Genomic DNA, 24,165 nt, shown 5'->3' with positions numbered 1-24,165 from the left:
AATGAATTAGTATTGATTTTTTCCAACATAAAAAAACACTGATTATTGATAACGTAAATACGTTGATTATAAACATTTTGAACAAAAAAGTCAACTCAAATGTTTATTTTAATGATAATAATATTATATTTTTATAATTTCGCTGTAATAAATAAAATCGTATAGGTTATAATTTAAATTAAAAATCCAATGTGGAATATATTTAAAACACACGATTTTAAATATTACATCGAATTGATTACAATATTATAATAAAAAATATATTATCAATATTACACGAACATTTTGATCATGAAAATGTTCAAGTATAAATGATAATATTATTTTTCACTTAATGTAATCGCATATTTTAATTTATTGAATATTATTTGCAATCCAATACAGTTCGCTGTGAGCTTTCTTATCGGAAAGAGATGACCGTATACCATATGGTCTCCAATTTTATTAGATTCAATAGTAAGATTAATTCAATTTTCATAGCTGATTTTAGCAAAATTCAAGAATGAAAACCTAAGCTAACTAACTTAACGCTGTCCAAGGGACTGGGTGAACGGTGAAATCATCACACTTCATAAAAAAGGTGACCCTCTGAGCTGCGACAATTACCGAGGCATTACGCTACTCAGTGTTCCGGGAAAGATTTTGGCAAACATCCTCTGGATAAGAATAAGGGACCCGATATTCCACGTCCTCAGGAAAAACCAGGCCGAGTTTCTACCTGATCGAGCGCGTGCAGACCAAATCCACAACCTTCGATGTTTCTCCAGCAGAGCCATGAGCTGAACAGTCCGATGGCTTGCTGCTTTGTGGATTATGTGAAGGCTTTCGACAGTCCGCACCGCCCCTCCCTCTGGATGATACTGGGAGCAAACGGGATCCCTCCCAAGATCATTGCCATAATCAAAAGTCTGCACGAGAATAGCGAATGCTGTGTCAGAATTGGAGACACTGTCACGGAATGGTTCGGGGTCACGACCGGAGTCGGACAGGGTTGTGTCCTTGCACCGTTTCTCTTTGACTTCATACTACGGAAGTCAATACCACCCGACCGAGGCATACCTGTTACCCCCACAGTGAAGCTGTGCGACCTGGAATACGCTGTCTTATTCGACAACTCAACAGAGGGCATTCAAGAGACAATCGACAGGTTGCATAACAACTCCTCTCGCGTTGGTTTGAAAATCAACGCGAAGAAAACCAACGTCTTGTGTAATAGCACCTGTCCTGATGTTGCTAATGCAACAGAGGTAAATAACTATGACCTGAATAGGAAAGACAAATATGCCTTGATCATATAAAATAATGTGGTATAAAACTGTAATTATTGATCCTCAAGAAATCGAAAGAATGCTAAGCCGTTCGATGTACAACCACTCACATATTCTGATATGTTAGACTTATCTGGATTATCCAAAAATATTATTAAAAATCGGAATAAAGATGAGAACGGTCAAACAGTCAAATGGCTGAAAATTAATGTCAATTACTATGATGCGGGAGTGAATAAGTATGCACAGTTAGTTACTTTTTAGTACAATTACTAACAAGCAAAAGTTGGCAGGTAGAATTAGTATCAAGTAAGAGTTGGTAAGTACAACCAAATTTTTATTTCTTGTTGAAATGTATGGTAAAAAGGTGATATAGGTATATACTTTTTATAAATAAATACATTTAAGGAATAAAACGAAGATTTTTTTTTTAATATTTCACTCGTCGTGTTCTTTTATTGATTGATTTGGGATGAACTTCAAACTTTCAAATCGCAATATCTCACAAACGGCGAAATGTTAGTTACCGATTTCTGCCAGCAACCCGATGATGTGGCCGAAGAAGAAAGATGCGTGTGTTTGTGTAATTGTTTGACTCTCAGCTTAGCTGTTGCTAATGCAAAAGAGGTAAATAACTATGACCTGTAGGCCTATTCTTAACAATTATCACTTTAGCACATTTACGATGTTACCATTGGTCCAAGTTAACACATTTGTTATTCTCGCACACTGTTAGATATTATCACTTTAGCGGCAGCTAACTTTCATATCCGGTTTAAACGGCTAACTCCGGCGTGAAGTACGTACGTTATTTGCTGGTATATTATCTATGATTTTCTGACTTCGGTTAAAATCGGCCATGTTCGTGCAGCGTTGTCTCTGGTATTAATACCCGAACGCCGCGAGCTTCGTTTATTCAATGTCAAACGTCAAACGCGACTTAATAATACTTCATATAACCGTCAATAATCAATCGTAACCAAACATATTATAATTGTCATGTCTAATTCGGGAACAGCGGTGATACCACGGTAAGAATATATAATTTAAATATTTGTTTATTACAGTGAATGTGCCAATAAATAACTTATAATGGTATCTTTTATGTATTTCAGTGTTGTAGTAACTCGCGGGCCGCGGATTACGACCGCACAAAAAGACCTTCTCGTGCAGTTAATGTACGAGAACCAAAACTTAGCTCTCGGGAGATTTTATGGTCCACTCGGGGGTGAAAGCATGGCGCGAGACTGGAAACGTGTATCCCGGCAATTAGATTCTATAGGCCCATCGAAATCAATTGACCAGTGGAAAACTGTAATTATAAATACTTAATAATAGTAAGCTAAAGTTTAATGTCTTAGCACTTATCAATGTTTACTGGGTAATGTTAATCTTGACACGTTTTATTGTGATTTCCCAGGTCTGGAAGGAGATGAAGCAAAAAGCGCGGAAGAAGAATGGTGACCGGGTCCGCGCTTTAAGTTCAACGGGGAACTGCCACCACGCTGTGGAACTGGATGATAATTCAATCAAAATATTATCCATAATCGGAAACAGTTCCTCAGCGGGGTGGTCCAACCACGAGCTTTGTTTGTCAAGTAATGAATAACAATAAAGGTGCAAATATTAATTGAAAATTATTTTTTATTTATATGTATTTAAATGTATTGATTTATTTTTATTACAGCCACAGACACATATGTATGTCCGCCATTGGAGTTCGTCGATGACGAACGAATGGCGGATACATTGTCTTCGGCTGAGGTCACCCCTTCGCGACCACCTAGAGGTAACATAGCGACCTATTGTTTTGGTATAATAAATAGTGTGGTATGTTTGCAATTATTAGGTATACTATGAAATGTCATTGATTTATTTGTATTGCAGCCCGTAAAACACCAACACGTCCTGTGGTTATCGCATGTCACTCGGTGCCAAGCTTTGAGGGCATACCCAGAGGTAATAGTTAAATAAATATTGTCTATAGGTAATATAGCGACATTTTGTTTTGTTATAATAAATTGTGTAGTATGTTTGCAATTACTGTTTTATGTAATGTCGTCGAATTATTTTTATTACAGTTACAAATGGATGTCCACTGCCGGACTACTTTCGGTTAGCCGAGGACGTCCCTACGCCACCACCTAGAGGTAACATAGCAATATTTTGTTTTGGTATAATAAATAGTGCAGTATGTTGACAATTATTTTATTATGTCATCGATTCATTTTGATTACAGTTACACAATGTCAATGATTTATTTCTATTGCAGCCCGTAACACACCAACACGTGAGGAGGTTCTCACACGTCACTCGGTGGTGCCTAGCTTTGAGGGCACACCTAGAGGTAATAGTTAAATATTGTTTGTGTATAGTAATATATATTAGAATTTATTTCCAGCCAGCAATATTAAACATTATCCGTCTATTTGTATTGCAGTCTATGATAATCACTCGGCCGGTGAAAGTCTGACCCGGCAGGCGACAGAGACGCCTTTACGGCCCACTAGAGGTAAGACATTTGACATAAAACAAAAATCATTCAAAATTCGTCAGTTAGGTTCCACTTAAAAAAACAGTCAGAACATCTTCGGTTTAGGGTTTTTTTTTGTATTTTGGCACATATAAAATGAAATGTGAAAATTTTTATTACAGCAGCGAGATTTAGGCCAGCATCGATGCCGCTCGGTTTGGCCGATACTCACAAACTTATATCGGAGGGTAACCGGATGATGAAGGTACTATTATCATACATTCATTATATAATATGTATATATTTTAACTGTGGTATCAAAATACCTTTCACGTAGGCATCGTGAACGTTTGACTGCATACATACTCGCTTTATACTAATATTATATTATATGTTTATAGTCCATGGAGGGGGCAATGACGTCAATGGCTACAGCAATGACGTCAATGGCTACAGCAATGACGGTATGTAAACAAACAATAATAGTATATTTGAAAGTCGAAGATGGCATCACTGCGATATCAAATGAAAGTATATCGGAAGAAAACTATGCAGTATATTTGTTAAAAAGCAGTCCAACAAGATTCATAATATGTTTTATAATTGTTTTTATAGTCACTGTCAACTACTGCGGCAACCATGATGGCGGCATCGGCAACCACGACGACGGCATTGGTGTCCGCTTTGACGGTATGCATAATATCAATATGTATATTATATTACCTTTTCTGTTTTCAAACTTCACCAAATATATCCCAACGAAGGATGTTGAAGAAAATATTTAGCCAAAACAAAAGAACTCGACTGATTGTTATACAGACTATGATTTTGATTTTTTATAGAGGTGTCCTCACTCAATTTCAAGAAAACATCTGTTAATTTTAATATGTTTTCGACTGAAATCAGGATTTAAATAAATTTGAAATGTTTGTTAAGATCCGCCATAAATAGTGCACACTAGTAAAGTTCGACATACCCAAGAGAACAAAATTTCCAACTCTTTCGTTGTGCAATCGTTCCATTTCCACTTTGACCATCGATTGATTAAATATAAATTGGTCATGAACACTGCCTGGGAATCTTGCACTCACTGCCAGAATGTTCATGTCCATATCACATACCTGCATAAAAATAAATGTCGTGTTAATGAATTGTTTGTTTGAGTTATTCGTAATGAAAGTATGGTACTGTTCGGTTAAAGCGGATACAGCGGAAAACGCATTTTGAAAATAGCCGATAAACTGGATTATTTGTTAGGTTAACCTAACCTAACCGAATCCAACCTAAACTAACAAATAATCCAGTTTATCGGCTATTTTCAAAATGCGTTTTCCGCTTTAACCGAACAGTACCGAAAGTATTAAACATAGTAAAATTAATGATTTGTTACCAATTGCACATTTACAGTAAAATTTCCACGGTAATTTTTAAATGATTCTGTCTCCAAGTGTGGCGGGAAAATGCGCACATGAGTGCAGTCAATGCATCCGATGATGCCTGGGAAATGAGCCTTTTCTTGGAATCCGAAATAAAAACAAAGTTTTACCGACACATAATATTGCAGTTCAATCATTATTTGCTTTTTTACTCATGTTGTTGGTACTCTAGTTATATGTAAAATTGTATAAATTAGTCAGAGGGTATCAACACGACACTAAAAATAATGCATTGGTTGGTAAGTACCTACCTCCTTTGAATTCTGTCACGAGAGTCAGCACTGTTCGGAAACTTCAGGTAAGTACTGCCAAGCACTGATATTATAGCATCGGATACATTTCCAATGCATCTGCTCACTGATGGCTGGCTCATTGTGCAGAAGAAGTCTTGGCCAACCCCTTTTTGGTAACCTCCCTCTGCGTAAAAACGCAAAGTAGCCAAAACCTAAAATTCAAGTAAAGGAAACAAGTTTTTTCAATAACATAATATTCAAATCTTGTTAATCTGTCGTGGTGAATGCTTAAAGATGAAGTAGGTAGGTATTTACATGTGCTGTTGTCAAACTGAGTAAATGTATCTTACCCATGATGTTACCTATCTTCCGCTGTCATAAAGTAGGGTTAAGTATAGCTACTAAATGTCGAAGTAATTTGTGACTTTAATTACCTGAATTTGGACAGGAATTCCTTTGGGTATGCCTCTCATCAACACGGAGTCCAATTTGGTCACTATCTCGATCACCATTTCTTTCGAGAGTCTGTATAATTGTCGAAAGAACGTGTCCGTTACATCAAAAGGATTCTGACTATCGCGTATCCTCCTTCGCTCTATATTCAGCGCGCGTATCTCTTGTACACGCTGTCTTCTTACTTCCTCGGCGTGCAAATGAATCGCAAGAATAAATGCCATTGCGGTAGAATGTAGAAAAAAGATAAAAAATATTACGAACAGTTATTTGACATCGGCGAAACGAACATCTATGATTCTAACCATAGAATCCGTAGAACCGAACCACAAATTGTGGTTTGAAACTTTGCATATTATCTTGCATCTCAATTTTCAATATGTAAAATTGACATATTTTCTCTCGTTCTCGCAGTAGCACGGCACATCGAGGTGCCGCTAACTTTGACAGGGATATGGGTTAACTTTCTTACGCAAATGACCGCGAGAATAGCAAATGTGTTAATTTTGATAATTTTATCATAATTAGCCGTTTTAACCTTTTAACACATCCGTTTGGATACGTTAGAATAGCCCCGCAGGTGTATGTATTTAAGTAATAAGTTTTTTTTATTTAAGTTGTGCTTCTTATTTCAACAGTCTTTCATTCATATTGGTAACACTTAGAAAAAATATTTTTTTTAGTTCAATTAGAACAAATAAGACAGCATTAAGTAGTTTCACGACTCGCCACTAGGGAATCTGAGCATTACCAATATTTATGTCCTCTTTTCTCTACGACAGCTAAGAGGTGGGTCCCAAGATTGGAAATTTTTGTTAGATGGGTCGGAGCCCAGTCAACTTTGGGAACCACTGCTCTAGAGCGGTACAAAGATGAACACGCTATTTCGCTGTTTATCCAAAAATTATTTTTGTTTTGGACATCATGAGCTTTCGTTTCATTTTGCAGTCTATGAGATTTTCTTGTAATTTAATTTCAGCATCAATTAATTTCAATTATATAAATTAGGTATTGAAGTTGTTTCAAATGCTCAATATACACAAGATTATCATATTTACAATTTCATATTTATATCACATATTTTCAATGTCAATAATGGTTGCCAATAATGGAAATTGTAAGTGTCAAGGTATAATTTTATGAAGATCGAAAATGAAGACTTTGTGGTATTTTTGTGAGTTTAGCCTAAAATTGTGTTAACAGTTACTTACAGGAGAAAATTTGCAATCTCATAATATTGTATCAGTAAGCTAATCTCACTTTTCTTGGAGACTTGTCAGAAATCCAGGGATTTTCTTTATTAATCGAAATCCAGAAAATAGCCAATGTAACATCGGCGAAGTTCAGTTTTAGCGTCCCGTCGTTAATCAATTCAACAAATTTCTCTCCAATCTATAGGAAAAGCGCAAACAACTGAACCGAAAACAATAAATAATGTGTGTCGAAATATTTCTAAATATGTACTTGAACTTGTGTTCTGGATTATGTCATTTATTTTTATTACTCATGGTCATGTCATCTTGTGTCACCCCAATTGTTTGAAAGTCATAAATCGAGCTCATTATTGAAAGTCGTAAATATTTGTAAAGATGCGTCCACACGGAATGAAAAAATATAATATATTATTTAGTTAGGACGATTGCGAGTTTTACCAATAAATTACGAATTACTATGAAGGAATATATAAAACGTATAAATAAACGTAAGTATAAAAAAAACACACGGGTATACAACATAATATAAAATATAAATCATGGAATATTGACTTTTCAACTATATTACATATTATCTTTGCATGCAATTTAATGTTTTTATAGCACTTAGAAAAAATTACGCAGATTTTACAAAATAAATATTGTTTTTTTTTATAAAACATAAAACAACAATCACTAACATAACACAATGCTCAATAAAACTGAAAAGTTTAATCTAGTAAAAATCCAAATTTCACTCAAAAAATAACAAAAGAAATTATTATAATATTTCAACCAGTGTGGACTCAACTTTACGCGAACCATAAAACATGTAATAATATGCGACACACACATAAAAGCTATTATTTTTAATGGCATTTTTAAGTGTTTCTAACATGAGTAAAATATTATAGTGAGTGATTTATTAATTTTTATGGGCGCACAAGCGTGTCTACGTCATCAAACATGGCTCCGTGATTTTTCAATACAAGGGACTATCAATGATTTTATTGAAGTATACACAGCTAAATTCAACAATCGATTCTATTTTTTAGTGTGGCACTTCGAACCTTATGTATCTAGGCATGATAACAGTTATACCAGCTATTTTTAATTGCCGTATTTATCATAATACAGCGAAGCACAGCATTTACAAAAACCTTACCGCAGAGCGGGCTTCTTTCATATTGAAACTGACGCGGCGGCCGGGTTAATACAAACTCCACTCCGTGGAGGCCCATATTATGATCCTCTAAGGATCGAACATGGTGAAGTAGTAGTAGTAAGTAATGATAAAATAATGTATTTGAGTGTACTGTAACTGTGAGGCGTATGAATGTAAACACTGCTTTAAGTGTGTCGAGTGGGTACTACGTACTACTTAATTGATGATTTTTTTTCATTTCAGACCGCGGTCACCATATAAGAAGCCCGTCGTATCCAGGTTCCCCATTATCTGTTGAGAGTTAATTCTAGCAGCACATCAGAATGGGTAGTCATCAATATTGATGGAATGTCGATGCAGAATTTTGATTATCACCGGACGGAAGGGTTGACTGACACATAACTTAAACTTATTATTATTTGATATTGCCATTTTCAGTACACAAAAGAATGTGTAATTATTGTTGTTTATTTGTATTTAAAAAATGTTTTTCATTATTTTGAAAATTACCAATTATATTAGATTTATCTAGCTAAACCCTGTTTATTTATTATAGTTTTTTTCTAATGTCATTCTTACATTTTCCCAGAAAGTTTTGCGGGAGTTTTGATACTTTACATTTTATGTATTCTGGGGTGTCCGATTATAGTATGGAAGGCGGCCGGGTAGAGATAGAATCATTGACCTCCTTCATGGGTTCCCAACGAGGAATATTTTTGTTAGATCTACTCTTGTTTTTCCAGTATACACTGGATATTGTCAACCCGGTTGGACGAAGTTGGTGAGTTTTGAATTCTGAATTCATTTGTCTGACTCTGATATAAAGATTACCTTTTGGAAATTATTATGGTGCACCTGACTATGTTAGAATTTATTATAGTAGGTACTGCCTGGCTAAATAAATACGATTTGTCCCGTAAATACGAATCCAAAATATACTAATTATACCTTTTGTAAATATTATGTTAACGCCAAATAGAAATATAATATTTTCACACTGTATGTAGACTGTAAAGGTGCCTAATTAAATTAAATTATGTCAGATAACCGGGATAACTACTGTATTCAGACATTCCCACCTAAATAGTGTGTAGTTTCTATTGCAAAGTAATGTTTGAAAAGTAAGGGAAAGTCTGTAGGAAAGACATAATATGTCATTTGAAATAATTACAAATATTGCCATACATTTGTACATAAGATGTGAGATGTCTGTGACCTTTTAAAATTACATTACCCAATAGGTTGAGCAAGACTAATGTCCATTTCTCATGAAAACAAAAATCCCAGGCCCAGATCTACATAGGAGCACATGTAGAACCAATTTAAAAATATATACATGCCACACTGCCAGTGTTACCACCTTTTTCTATGCTAATTATAGTACAAAGGTGTAAAAAATATAGTATTTCTGAAAAACTATGGTACGGGAACATTTTTCATCTTCAAAATTATAGTATTTTACATTTTTTGCAGAATTAAAGTTATAACATTGCACTATAATATTATTACAGTACGGTTGACAATACTACACTGCAGATACAGTGATTAGAGTTCGCATTCCCTCTCATCTCGTTTCCTCGAAATAAATATGACATGGTGACAGGGAATATTAAAATTCATAAACTTTGGTTTCAAAAGATTATTTATTATGTATGGATTATATGGAACATAAAATAAAAAATACCGTATCAAGGCAAATATATGACGATCATTAATTATTCAAGAATAAGACAATGTGAGCAATACTGTCCCATTGCGACACTAATGGTGATTCTGACCACTGATAACCTAATAATGCCATTCTCTCTGTATCATTATTTTATGAGAAATACACAAGACCAAAATCCATTTGTGACTTTGATAAACTATTCAAAAGGAAATATCGCCTATATATGGATTGATACGTTCTGCAGGTTTGGAATAAACAATAATTATTTAGTCAGGTAATAGATAACCTGTAAAAATTTAAGAACTCAAAACAACCAATCGTGTGAGGAAAAAAAAGTATATTAGACTAAAAATAATAAAAACATACATATTATCGTAATAATTAATACATATTAAGCTTTTAGAATCGTGTTGGGATAACCTTCATCCAGCAGTGGATTGATCCAGGTTGGTGAAATAAATAAAAAAATGATATCACTAATTCTGATAAATATAACAATACATAGGACCGGGAAGAGTAAATTGATCCAGACCGGTTATGATAATGATTGAAATACCACGTATATTATACCACCAATTATTGTTGAATTGCTTTTAAATATTTTTGGGTTATATTATGAGCTAGTTAACTTTAGATAAGTTTCATTAGTTCAAAAAAAAAAAAAATGAAAATGGACAAATGGAAATAGGGCACACAATCGTTCGCCAAAATGGAAAAAGCCGTAGGATAATAATAGTATTAGATTAAATGCCAGGAGGTATTAACATGGAGGTACCCAGAGGGCACCGAATTTATATGAAAAAATTAAATTTTATAAACATATCTTTTCTGGAAATGTATTAAGAGTATCATACAAACTTCTTTTTAGGTTAAATATTTCACAATGACTTCAGAGATGGCAGTGTGCGTACAATATATTGTATATATTGTATGTATCAGTTTCAGAGATCGATTTTTAATCATTCGCTAGCATAGTATATTTTGAAAAGTCACAAAAAAAGTGTAAATCTTCTGCTATACCTACATACAAATTATCCATTTCTAATCTTTATGTGCCAAGATTATCGACATTGGGAGAATGTTTAAGCAACCAGAATATGTGACAATGCATATTATTCGCAACAGGCAAAAACATATTAAGTAGGTACATACATATTTTGAAATTAGGTTTACAGAGACACATAATAGTGCTATTTCAGATAATTTAACATTAACAGTTTTTATTAATCAAATCATCCCACAGTAACAAAAAAAGACAGCGCAATATATAAGCAGAAATAACAAAAAAATACCATAATTACATATTAATAAGTGATAAGACTTCTTTTCTTATAATTTTTTTGACAGAATTCCATGATAGCCATTACAATGATATCACTTACGCAAATACAACTTTTACCAACATGACAATATGAAATTGAATGCTTTACTATCTTTAAAGGTTTTGTACTATTTTATTACCTATGCAGACAGTTGAAACACAATAATCAATCAAATTACTGAAACGTAATGTTGCGTAAACCAAACTATAATAATTGACTTATCCACATTCATCTAAAACGATGATCGCTGATTATGAGTGAAACATTTATATAATTAATATTAAAGCAATGCGCGATGAACAAAATAAATCAACAAAGATATTACTAGGAATAAACTTTTTATCATTCCCACCTGAGCTATAATTATTCAACATCATTATCTTCATCTTGAAAAGAGAGCACCGGTTTTGCTTTTAGTGCTGTTTTACTTGTTTTCGTTCTACTGGCTCATCAGCATCAGACACAATCTTCATATGAGGTTTCAAAATAACGCGTTGATTCAGATCAGCAGGCTTCTCTATTTCTTCTGAAACAATAAAAAAAGTTTTATCAATTCACAAATTAAATTAACTTAAATAATGACTCCAACTGATGATGAGTGAGACTGAATTATTATTTTTATGGTTAAGTTTTGTATTTTTGTGTGTTCTGATGAAAAGCTTTTTACCCGGCAACAACTCGACTGAATATCAAAGCACTGTTATTACTATGTAAGATGGTGATACGATGTAAACTTTCACCCTCTACCAAATGCCTACATACTACCAGCCTAAATGCGACCCAACCATCAAACTCAGGCAAATATATCAACTAAAACGTTCATGTCAAAAATCGCAGCATAAATAATGGGATCGATATCATTCACCCTATATTTGGGTGGTTCAAAATAATTATGGATCAAGTGTCATCAAAACTTGAACTCAAAATTGCTGGCTGTACGGCGTCCGAGGCAAGAAGAGCTTGCGCTTGGCGGGCAGCCGACGCGGTTTTTCTGGCTAAAGATGCTTGCGGCTTGGCGGGCTGCCGACGTGGTTTTTTTTGGCTGGACATGCTTGTGTGTTGGCTTTTTTTCGGTTGGAGATGCTGGCTGTTTGAGGTCCGAGGCGAGAATCTTGCGCTTGGCGGGCTGCTGACGTGGCTTTTTTTCGGTTGGAGATGCTGACTGTTCGACGTCCGAGGCGAGAAGATGTCTTCCGCACGCATCAAAAGTCTGGGATCTGCGGCGTCATGGCGCTGTTGTTCTATCGGTCGCGAACCTGTTTTTCCGACAGATTTCTTTGTCACATGGCGGCGCTGTTTCGAGCAGCCGTTTTCGGTAGTTTGTGTCAGTCTGTTTGAATTTTGGCGGGGGCGCAGACGAAAAAGTCGGAAATTTGAGTGAGGGTGCGAAGAGTGGACGTAGGCTGTGGTGTTTTTGGGAAAGTTGATAGTTCGGTCCGCCCTTTGAGGTGGTCTCCTGAGGGAGACCTTCATCTGGTATCAGTATGCTGTATTTAATTCCCAGCTTTCCGTTGCTGTCAACTTTATTGTCGACATCATGAAACAAATTTATTTTTTCGGCGATCGTAAGAGCCTTATAATTATGTTTTTTTAACTACATCAGCCACTGTTACAAATATAAAATAATAAAGTCTGTCTTGAGTTAATAACACTAAATTAATGTCGTAAATAAACAAAATATGAGAAAACACCAGTCTGAAACACTATCGATAAACAAATGTCGTAAATGAGCAACATACAAGAAAAACACAAGTCAAAAAAACGCCAGTCCGAAACACTATTGATAAATAAATGTCGTAAATAAGCAAAATACGAGTAAACCGCCAGTCCGAAACACTATCGATAAACACAGGTACAGGTATACAATATAAAAAAATGTCTGTAGCCACATATAAAAACAACGAGACTAACTACTAATATAAATACACGGGTATTACGAATACACGGATATTACGAATACACGCGTTTATTTGTTTTCTATTGCATCGATAATTTTGTATGATAATATGTACTGCACGTGGAGCGCAGCCGTGGGTTGATAACGAATGAAACCTACTCAGCTGTGCAGTGTGCGTGCCTGTCCCTACCCGACGCCGATGCATCATCGTTATAACGGTAGATAATAATAATAACTAACCACTGACTCGCCCACAGCTGGCGGGAATATGTATGCATTTCAAAATATTTTGAGTAAACAAAAATAAACTTCGATTTATAGGAATAATAATTGCTTGTGCGGACCAAAATTCATTTCGAATTACGAAATAACGAATACTTCGATTTATAACGAACTTTTTGTAAGAGAAAACAATTTTGGGTGGTAAAAATCGGGAAAATATTCATTTTAGAGCGAATTTCAATTTTACGGCGTTCGAAATACCAAGGTTTTACTGTATTTAGAATATTTTTCAGTATGATTTTATAAAGATAAAAAGTTTTTTAGTCAAGCATGCCACTGTTCAAAGAAAATATTAATTGGTCTTCATATTAGTGTTACTCAAGTGGATTGCTTTGAAAAATGATAGTTTTCATAACATGGTGAGATTTGGTGCTCATGCCCATGAATGCAATTAGGGGACCAATAAATTTCTTTATCATTCATTACCCTTAACATTTTGGAGCATTTTACAAGGTCCCACATTCACAAAACCCGCTGCCGCAACTGGCAGTCGAACCAGACACTAGTGTTTCACAGCACGTTCCATAATAGATAACATTGGAAGAGTATTTTTCCAAATACACCGATAGTTTCAGATTTGACGGTGGCCACCAAAACAGGTGCTATTAAAAAGACGATGTGACAATAATTTCTATAATGAATCTTAGATGCAACAGATATTTAGACTTTTCTTCATTCTATGTATGGCTTATGAGTTTTCAGAATCAATATCTCAGTCGAATTCAAAGCATAGGTACATTGGTACAGGTGCAACTTTTTTTTATGAGAAATTTCCAGTCTGAATTATGATAACGTGCAGGTGGTATAAACACGGTGTTCCATTTCTCTCGCACAGTAGCCGATAGAATTTACTGCAGTACCATGTGGTATCCAAAATCAACATTTGTGAATACGATGTAACATTGCAAGATTGCATGCATGGATTAAAAAAGTTCAGATACTTGTGAATTTTGTCACGCGACAATTGGATTGTGCGATATCTGCGCCTGCGCAGTAGAACGATAGCGGCGAACCTGCTGGAAAAAAAACAAACTGCACCGCGCAGTCATTTTGAGATTAACCAATTTTCACCACCTGTCAAATAGTACTCAACAATACGGAAATCAATATTATTTATCATATTATCAAATAACTATTTCGCTAAAGCTGCTTTGCATGTCTGAAGAAATTAGTTAGATGGCGTAAGACAAGACATTAATTTCACAAAGAGGAGTAAAATATACCTGATTCGAAGTGGCATCGGGGCAAGCATTTTCTTCCGAATTCTCACTTTCGGGCGTCGTGAACTCCTCCTCGTTCTGTATGACATTTCTCATCGGTGAACGGACGCATTCCGCCAGTTTATCTGACTGAGATGAATCATTTAATGCGTCCGAGACTCGAGTTTGTTCGGGTTGGGGACACGCACTTTTGCTAACCATGTCTTCTGACAGTGGATCGTTAACTGAGGATAGGGTATCGTCCGCAGGACTTTCTTCATGGGTGGATGTTTTCTCTTCGTCGTCACTCACGATAATCGGTTCAGTGACACTTTTGCTAACCATGTCTTCTGACAGTGGATCGTTAACTGAGGATAGGGTATCGTCCGCAGGACTTTCTTCATGGGTGGATGTTTTCTCTTCGTCGTCACTCACGATAATCGGTTCAGTGACATCATTTTGCACAGACAATTTCCGCTTCTTCGTAGAATCAGTCCCGATGACTTGAAACGGTAATCGGGCTCGTCCCATCTTCTTCGCGTTCGGAGAGGCGGTCCCACTTTCAGCTGACATATCGACAACTATAATTATTCACTCAAAAGATTATTCTGACGGAATGAAGGATAACCTAATAAAACAAAACAATCACAATGACATCTAAACGCGCGGGAGTTAAGTAAACCTTTTATCAATGCTGCCAGTATATACATTATCATTACAGTGGTGCCAACTAAAATTTTCAAAATTCACTAGATTTTTTGATTTTTTCTTTATAATATCAGTAGATTGACAAAAATGTATGAAATTCAACGATTGTGTTTGGTGAAAGCGTGCATATTGACATAATCTCACAAGACGTGTCTTTTAAAAAATCATGTAAAAAGTGACTTTTATCATCACAAAAATCATAATTTCTTCAGGTCCATTTACCTGGATCACCCAATGTTAAAACTCCAACTTTTTTGGGTGCATTTGTTTGTGCATCGTTAGTGCACGCTTGTGCACGATTTTTTTTCGTTTGTGCACCTATAATAACCGAAAAATTCCAATTTCAATTGGGTGTTCAAGCTAAACGTTGGGTCACCCAATGTTGAAATTTCAACTTTTTTGAGTGCATTCTTTTGTGCATCGTTAGTACACGTTTTTGCATACGTTTATTTCGTTTTTGAACGCATATTAAGGGGGTTATTCGCATTTCAATTTGGGTGACCCAGCTAAATGCTGGATACTTGTGTCACTAAACTTAGATTATTTTAAAAACTTAAATTGTAAACTCTAGTGCGTTAGTGCACGATTATTTTTTGCCTTTTCACGTATATTGAGCGCACTATTTGATTTTGAAGTTCGTTTGCAAAACCTGACTGCGTGGGTTTAAAAAAAAAAATTAGTGAATTCTCTTGTCGCATAACTAGTGGGTAATTCTGTATACTTTTTAATTTTTTTCTCGTAGGTATAGTGCGTGAGATATTTGATATGAAATATTTGATAAACGTTAACTAGAACCACCCAACAAACTTTTTAAACTTTTTATTAGGTCATCAATTTTTCTATTATTGGCTTACTTTTGTACACGTGCTTTTATTGTTTTGGAGATTATATCGTGAGAGATATTATTTTTTTTAAATTTAGTGACTTGATACTTAAACCAATAAATTTGCCTTAAATTTTTTTTGTTAAGTGCATACGATAATGTCCATTTATTTAAATTTTTTAAATGTCTTTTAAAATTTTTATTTCTTAAATTAAGCTAGAAATTTGAGTTTGAGTGGCCGTCAAGTTTTAACACCAAATATTTTTTTTCCACATTTTTTAAATGCATACCTTTGAGTAATTTTATTGCATGTTTTTTCATGTATTTTTTATTGTTTTTCCATTAAAATTACGCGAAAAATTCGAAATTTTGTATTTTCACTAAGTACTCAGTCAAAATATCACGAATCTCACCGCATCAGTATGGATGGTTCTGTCAAAAGAGTCTCGTAACACAGACAACCTGACTGTAATGCTTCCTTCCTACCTCTTCTCCATACGTTTACCAATCTGAAATATTCGCGCTTCAATTTGGCGAGCACCTGTATGTATTTTTATAAATGTGTCGTCAAAATATCCATTGCGAAGCTTTTCACAATAGTCAAAACTGTGTCGAAAAACAATTCTCACCACTCCAATGTCACATAGTTTAACATTTATATTGTTTATTTGAAAAATTGATGGCTTTCAGTGTATCGTTAGATCTCCTGCGTGCATAAATGTTTCGTTTGTACATTAATTTATGACGAGCAAGCTGATGTTCCGCTAGTTAAACTTTAAAAATCTCAATTTTACTACGTTCAATATCAAGACAGACGATAAACAAAATTATTAGTACTTATAATTCATTTTATCGTGACAGCGTATAAATAAAATTAATTTATTAATATTGTTTTCGGCTGGCAATATAATATAGTCTATGAATGCCTGTTGTCTTTGTCTATGTAAATACTAGCTAACGTCAAAATCATCTGTCAGCTGTCACAGCCAAAAATAATAAAAATATTTCGATTTTGTTTTGTAGTCAAAAGTGGAACTAGATATCCTACCTATTTAATACAAATTTATTTATTAGTGCCATAGCCCTGTTGAAGCAACTAAAGTGGATAATTGCCCTTCCTTGAATTTTCCCAGCACCTAGGCAACTGTATGATACTAATGTCACGATAACGTCATTACCCTAGTTATGTCGATGGATGTACCATAAACTACCAGGACCTGTGCCACATGCGCTCCACGAAGATAACTAGGTAGGACACCGTCTGAACTGAGAGAATATTACGATATGATAACACCGACATAAGACTTGATGTAGTTCTGCATTCAGCTGATGAACTTAAAAACTGCAAGATGTATTCTGTTTTTTTATTGTATTTAAATTCTAATAATAAAAGTATTGCGAGCCAGCCAGTGTAAAACAATATTTTATTTATACCTATGATAAGAAAATGCGTGACAGGACATGACAATACTCACCATAACATACCTACTTACATTATTTGAAAACACCTCGGAGACATTGGTGCTTGAAAAAATATGACGCCAGACAGGATTAGAACCCGTATACACTGGATTCCGGCTTATGTGCTTTACCAATTTAGTCACCTATCTAATTAGGGTGTAATAATTAACTATCCAAAATTCATCTGAAGCATTTTACAAGATTCACTAATATTGGTCATTGGCCTCCGCAGCTTGGCCAAAATACAGCTTCATGTCCTGTCCGGTGCAATATTAATCCAACTGGTGTGTTTCGAAGGTTCTTTAAAATTATTTACGTTCAATAAAAAATGTCATCTTCACAAATATTGTGAAATAGTATATTGTATAAGATCTCTTTAGTTCTCTCGTTCAAACACGCGTGTCAACATGATCTTACTCCCTACTTCAATTTTAGTTTGTCAATTTATGGATACGGCCGTATGTTGTAGCTTAACCACTGAGGAATGACAAAAGAAATGGCGTATTTCAAAAAAACACTACCTTATGCTTAGGTCAATAATTATTATAAAGCAATCATTATTCGCAGAATGTTTATTACACTTAAATGGTCAAAAACATAGCTTATAATTATTATCTTTAGAATTATCTTCAAATGTGTTAATCTTGCCCATTTTTTGAATAATAAAATGCCTAATTCTTGTCAAATTTGGGATCACAGAGATTATCAATATAATTTTTTATCGTAAATATTTTACAAAAATTATCTCGTCATAAATTATACTAATGGTTTTATAAATGCGTTTAAAAATTAATAAACGTAAAAAATTTTAACACCGCTGCACATTCATGTACTGAAATATGACTATATTGTAAAAAATTAGAGCGAGAGATTTAAAAGAACACTATTTTATGTAATAAAAATACTTTTTGCAGTCATCAAATGTTTAAAATAAATATAAAGGATAATAAGGCTTCAAAATTATATAAATAGATTATCTACAACGTTTAAGGAATGTCCAGGATCATGGTTTGAAAATGCAATAAAAGTTCCATTTTGACCTACGCTGTGCATGTCCCCCCTTAATGTCTGGCTGCAATGTCAGCTATAACTGAATATCGCCTACATCCACAGCATCGAGACAAGTATGAGCAATTATTGGGAGCAGATCAATAACCTGACTTAAACTACATTCAACAAGGTAAAACAAGAAGGATGCAATAAATTACGAATAAGCCCACTCCTATAGTAAGTACACACGCTTGCTCAATGGTTTGCCATCTGGCACGATGGTTTTTTGTTCGACATCGAACAAATTGCGCTATGTGAAAAAGATTGAAGGTCCGTAATTCTTGCTCGATGTAATTTGAGTGAGGGAGTGAGGACGCACAGGACCGGCAAGGCTAGTGTGGCCTCGTTCTCACTCGTGGTCGAAGTCGTGGCGGTGCGACGGTGGCCTCACAGCGTCTTGTGTCGAGTTGCCCGACTGTGTGGACACAACGACGAGCATGCTTACAAGTCAACATGCTCGATCGAGCAAAATCGTCCAGCAAGAACGTACGTGGGTACTAGGCTCTAGAGCATGGTTCCCCAAATTATTTTTCGCGACCCACCAATGGGTCGCGAGCGAATATTGAGTGGGCCCTAGCCACTGTATACGTGAATTAAAAAAAATAGGAAGTGATAAATTTGATATTTCATTCAGCTATTTATAATTCCTAAAAATTGAAATTGATCAAACGGATCAGACATTTTTGCAGTTCACGAAAAAATTCGAGCGTTCATGAAAAGCTTATGTTGTGGAAAAGTTGTATTGAGAATGGCAAGTATGATTGTTTTGAAACACTTGAAAGTTTTATTATTGAAAATCAAGTGCAGCCTAAGATGAACGTACTGTCTGAAATTTCCAGTCATTTATCACTGTTAATAAATAACTTTGATGACTATTTTGGGGAAGAGATGAAAAAGTTTGATTCATTGCGTTGGATTTGTAACCCATTTCAAGACGACTTACCAACTAGTATGTCAACAAAAGCAAGTGAAGAACTCATTGATTTATCAAAAGATATGTCACTGAAAAATAGTTTCACTCGTAAACAGTTAACGAAATTCTGGCTCTCAGTTGCTGATAATTATCCTTGCCTGTTCGATGAAGCTATGAAAGTCCTCCTCCCCTTTACTACCTCATATCTATGTGAGGTCGGATTTTCGGCTATGGTTAACATTAAAACTAAATACCGAAATAAATTGGATATATCAAACTCACTGCGATTAAAAGTAACTAAAGTTGAAGTTGATGCTAAAACTGTAATGAAGAAAAAGAAGAAACAAATACATCCTTCCCATTGAAATAATTTTGTAAAAAAACCTTGCAGTAGGCCTATTCTTAACAATTATCACTTTAGCACATTTACGATGTTACCATTGGTCCAAGTTAACACATTTGTTATTCTCGCACACTGTTAGATATTATCACTTTAGCGGCAGCTAACTTTCATATCCGGTTTAAACGGCTAACTCCGGCGTGAAGTACGTATGTTATTTGCTGGTATATTATCTATGATTTTCTGACTTCGGTTAAAATCGGCCATGTTCGTGCAGCGTTGTCTCTGGTATTAATACCCGAACGCCGCGAGCTTAGTTTATTCAATGTCAAACGTCAAACGCGACTTAATAATACTTCATATAACCGTCAATAATCAATCGTAACCAAACATATTATAATTGTCATGTCTAATTCGGGAACAGCGGTGATACCACGGTAAGAATATATAATTTAAATATTTGTTTATTACAGTGAATGTGCCAATAAATAACTTATAATGGTATCTTTTATGTATTTCAGTGTTGTAGTAACTCGCGGGCCGCGGATTACGACCGCACAAAAAGACCTTCTCGTGCAGTTAATGTACGAGAACCAAAACTTAGCTCTCGGGAGATTTTATGGTCCACTCGGGGGTGAAAGCATGGCGCGAGACTGGAAACGTGTATCCCGGCAATTAGATTCTATAGGCCCATCGAAATCAATTGACCAGTGGAAAACTGTAATTATAAATACTTAATAATAGTAAGCTAAAGTTTAATGTCTTAGCACTTATCAATGTTTACTGGGTAATGTTAATCTTGACACGTTTTATTGTGATTTCCCAGGTCTGGAAGGAGATGAAGCAAAAAGCGCGGAAGAAGAATGGTGACCGGGTCCGCGCTTTAAGTTCAACGGGGAACTGCCACCACGCTGTGGAACTGGATGATAATTCAATCAAAATATTATCCATAATCGGAAACAGTTCCTCAGCGGGGTGGTCCAACCACGAGCTTTGTTTGTCAAGTAATGAATAACAATAAAGGTGCAAATATTAATTGAAAATTATTTTTTATTTATATGTATTTAAATGTATTGATTTATTTTTATTACAGCCACAGACACATATGTATGTCCGCCATTGGAGTTCGTCGATGACGAACGAATGGCGGATACATTGTCTTCGGCTGAGGTCACCCCTTCGCGACCACCTAGAGGTAACATAGCGACCTATTGTTTTGGTATAATAAATAGTGTGGTATGTTTGCAATTATTAGGTATACTATGAAATGTCATTGATTTATTTGTATTGCAGCCCGTAAAACACCAACACGTCCTGTGGTTATCGCATGTCACTCGGTGCCAAGCTTTGAGGGCATACCCAGAGGTAATAGTTAAATAAATATTGTCTATAGGTAATATAGCGACATTTTGTTTTGTTATAATAAATTGTGTAGTATGTTTGCAATTACTGTTTTATGTAATGTCGTCGAATTATTTTTATTACAGTTACAAATGGATGTCCACTGCCGGACTACTTTCGGTTAGCCGAGGACGTCCCTACGCCACCACCTAGAGGTAACATAGCAATATTTTGTTTTGGTATAATAAATAGTGCAGTATGTTGACAATTATTTTATTATGTCATCGATTCATTTTGATTACAGTTACACAATGTCAATGATTTATTTCTATTGCAGCCCGTAACACACCAACACGTGAGGAGGTTCTCACACGTCACTCGGTGGTGCCTAGCTTTGAGGGCACACCTAGAGGTAATAGTTAAATATTGTTTGTGTATAGTAATATATATTAGAATTTATTTCCAGCCAGCAATATTAAACATTATCCGTCTATTTGTATTGCAGTCTATGATAATCACTCGGCCGGTGAAAGTCTGACCCGGCAGGCGACAGAGACGCCTTTACGGCCCACTAGAGGTAAGACATTTGACATAAAACAAAAATCATTCAAAATTCGTCAGTTAGGTTCCACTTAAAAAAACAGTCAGAACATCTTCGGTTTAGGGTTTTTTTTTGTATTTTGGCACATATAAAATGAAATGTGAAAATTTTTATTACAGCAGCGAGATTTAGGCCAGCATCGATGCCGCTCGGTTTGGCCGATACTCACAAACTTATATCGGAGGGTAACCGGATGATGAAGGTACTATTATCATACATTCATTATATAATATGTATATATTTTAACTGTGGTATCAAAATACCTTTCACGTAGGCATCGTGAACGTTTGACTGCATACATACTCGCTTTATACTAATATTATATTATATGTTTATAGTCCATGGAGGGGGCAATGACGTCAATGGCTACAGCAATGACGTCAATGGCTACAGCAATGACGGTATGTAAACAAACAATAATAGTATATTTGAAAGTCGAAGATGGCATCACTGCGATATCAAATGAAAGTATATCGGAAGAAAACTATGCAGTATATTTGTTAAAAAGCAGTCCAACAAGATTCATAATATGTTTTATAATTGTTTTTATAGTCACTGTCAACTACTGCGGCAACCATGATGGCGGCATCGGCAACCACGACGACGGCATTGGTGTCCGCTTTGACGGTATGCATAATATCAATATGTATATTATATTACCTTTTCTGTTTTCAAACTTCACCAAATATATCCCAACGAAGGATGTTGAAGAAAATATTTAGCCAAAACAAAAGAACTCGACTGATTGTTATACAGACTATGATTTTGATTTTTTATAGAGGTGTCCTCACTCAATTTCAAGAAAACTTTATTAATATGCCGATTTATTTTTATAGGGCATTGAGAAGTCACTGACGCGGAATTCCCCAATGTATGTGGTAAGTGTTTGTCAAAAAAAACAAGTATAAAAGCATTACTAACAATTTGTTATTGTTAAAATAATACAATATAATCTATATAATCTAGCCACCCCAAAAACCAGACAAATGTCCAATCAGTGAAATCAGCGCATTATAGTGCATACATAGAAAATATGGTAAAAATTCAAACAGGTGTTTCATAAAAACAGTTTTTATTGAGAAATTTGTATATTTATAATCAAAATCAAGAATATATTAAATTATACAAATATTTATATAAGTACTAAGTTTATTGGAATGAAGTGACACAAACACTTTCTTTCTTTGAGTGGCATTGCAATGCATGCCGGGTACTCGCTAGTTATATGTAAAATAACCATAAAGCTAACAAAACCACCACATAGCGTATAGCACTGTTTGTGACGTAAGCAATCTGACGTCTCACGTCATTCAAAATGGCTGCTACATCTGTCACTTCAATAATGGATTCCGTACAGCAATATGCAGCAGACATTTGTTGCTGGATTGATGGATTCAATATTTTAATTATTATGATAGCTTGAAGCGATCAATCGGATCAATTAGAAATGTCAAGAAGCGTTACCGGCAAAAACTGTATGTATTGCCATATGGAAATGTATACAGGGGAATACTCCTTTCGTACAGTAGAATTATGTAATCACATAATCACCTGAAATGTTTATTAGATCAATCAATACCAAGAGGAAACAGAGAATGATGAAGGACAATGACAATCTGCTCATTCAGTGCTGACACCGCGACTGGCCATTAGATATAATTAACATGATATTTAAATATTAATTTACAGGTCAGCAGTGATTGTGTTATTAATTTGAATATGTTTTCAACTGAAATCAGGATTTAAATAAATTTGATGAATTGAATAAATATGTAAGTACTGTTGTTTCATTTATTATCCTGCTCCCTCCTCCTATCCTCCTTTAATGTATACGAAATACGGGTTAATGTTAAACCAAACGAAAATGTTTGTTACTGTCAATGCCAGTGGCGAAGGGTGGGGGTAGGCTGTTAAGATCCGCCATAAATAGTGCACACTAAACTTTAAGTTAAAACTCTTTCGTTATGCAATCGTTCCATTTTCAATTTGACCAGTGATTCGTTAAATAATAAATGTCATCTCATAAGCAACAATAACGACCTCGACACGTTCGCTACCATTCGAATTTGAATAAAAATGGGGGCCCTGAAAAGGGCCTTTTGTACGACGATAGATGGATTATTGCATGTAATCATAGACGATACGATTTTTTTTCACGTCTTCTCAGTCTTCTTGGGCAAGAGCACCGTCTGGATATTGGGCAGCACTCCACCCTGGGCGATGGTGACGCCGGAGAGCAGCTTGTTCAGCTCCTCGTTGCGGATGGCGAGCTGCAAATGACGAGGGATGATCCTGGTCTTCTTGTTGTCCAACATTAGCTGCATCTCCTTCGTATATC

At 35.2% G+C, this 24,165-nt stretch overlaps 2 protein-coding genes across 5 annotated transcripts; one reads left to right on the top strand and one right to left on the bottom strand.

Moving 5' to 3' along the window:
• Positions 1-295: 295 nt before the first annotated feature.
• Positions 296-23,603, top strand: LOC147079357 (uncharacterized). Of its 4 annotated transcripts, XM_085940299.1 has the most exons (14): positions 312-2,299; positions 2,384-2,582; positions 2,689-2,866; positions 2,956-3,057; positions 3,156-3,227; positions 3,350-3,418; positions 21,373-21,441; positions 21,564-21,638; positions 21,732-21,803; positions 21,947-22,029; positions 22,166-22,228; positions 22,380-22,454; positions 22,664-22,705; positions 23,395-23,603. In XM_085940299.1, exons 1-14 carry the CDS (start codon positions 2,268-2,270, stop codon positions 23,437-23,439), a joined length of 1,176 nt encoding a protein of 391 aa, XP_085796425.1. In that variant the 5' UTR covers positions 312-2,267; the 3' UTR covers positions 23,440-23,603. The 4 variants fall into 4 exon arrangements, with proteins under 4 accessions (XP_085796416.1, XP_085796425.1, XP_085796432.1 ...); XM_085940306.1 differs by lacking the exons at positions 21,373-21,441; positions 21,564-21,638; positions 21,732-21,803; ... (3 more) ...; positions 22,664-22,705; positions 23,395-23,603 and adding exons at positions 3,541-3,615; positions 3,709-3,780; positions 3,924-4,006; ... (1 more) ...; positions 4,357-4,431; positions 8,465-8,754 and having other exon boundaries at positions 341-2,299; XM_085940290.1 differs by lacking the exons at positions 21,373-21,441; positions 21,564-21,638; positions 21,732-21,803; ... (3 more) ...; positions 22,664-22,705; positions 23,395-23,603 and adding exons at positions 3,541-3,615; positions 3,709-3,780; positions 3,924-4,006; positions 4,143-4,205; positions 4,357-4,623 and having other exon boundaries at positions 296-2,299.
• Positions 9,849-15,283, bottom strand: LOC147079358 (uncharacterized). The gene is made up of 2 exons (XM_085946867.1): positions 14,615-15,283; positions 9,849-11,738 (listed from the first exon to the last, which is right to left on the bottom strand). Exons 1-2 carry the CDS (start codon positions 15,161-15,163, stop codon positions 11,730-11,732), a joined length of 558 nt encoding a protein of 185 aa, XP_085802993.1. The 5' UTR covers positions 15,164-15,283; the 3' UTR covers positions 9,849-11,729.
• Positions 23,604-24,165: the final 562 nt, after the last annotated feature.

This window comes from Rhyacophila brunnea, unplaced genomic scaffold (genome assembly GCF_057557595.1).
Source record: "Rhyacophila brunnea isolate RB1 unplaced genomic scaffold, BYU_Rbru_1.0 scaffold_1, whole genome shotgun sequence".
Classification (NCBI taxonomy): Eukaryota; Metazoa; Arthropoda; class Insecta; order Trichoptera; family Rhyacophilidae; genus Rhyacophila; species Rhyacophila brunnea.
The sequence above is the reverse complement of the archived record's forward strand: the minus strand, read 5'-3'. Positions and strand labels throughout refer to the sequence as shown.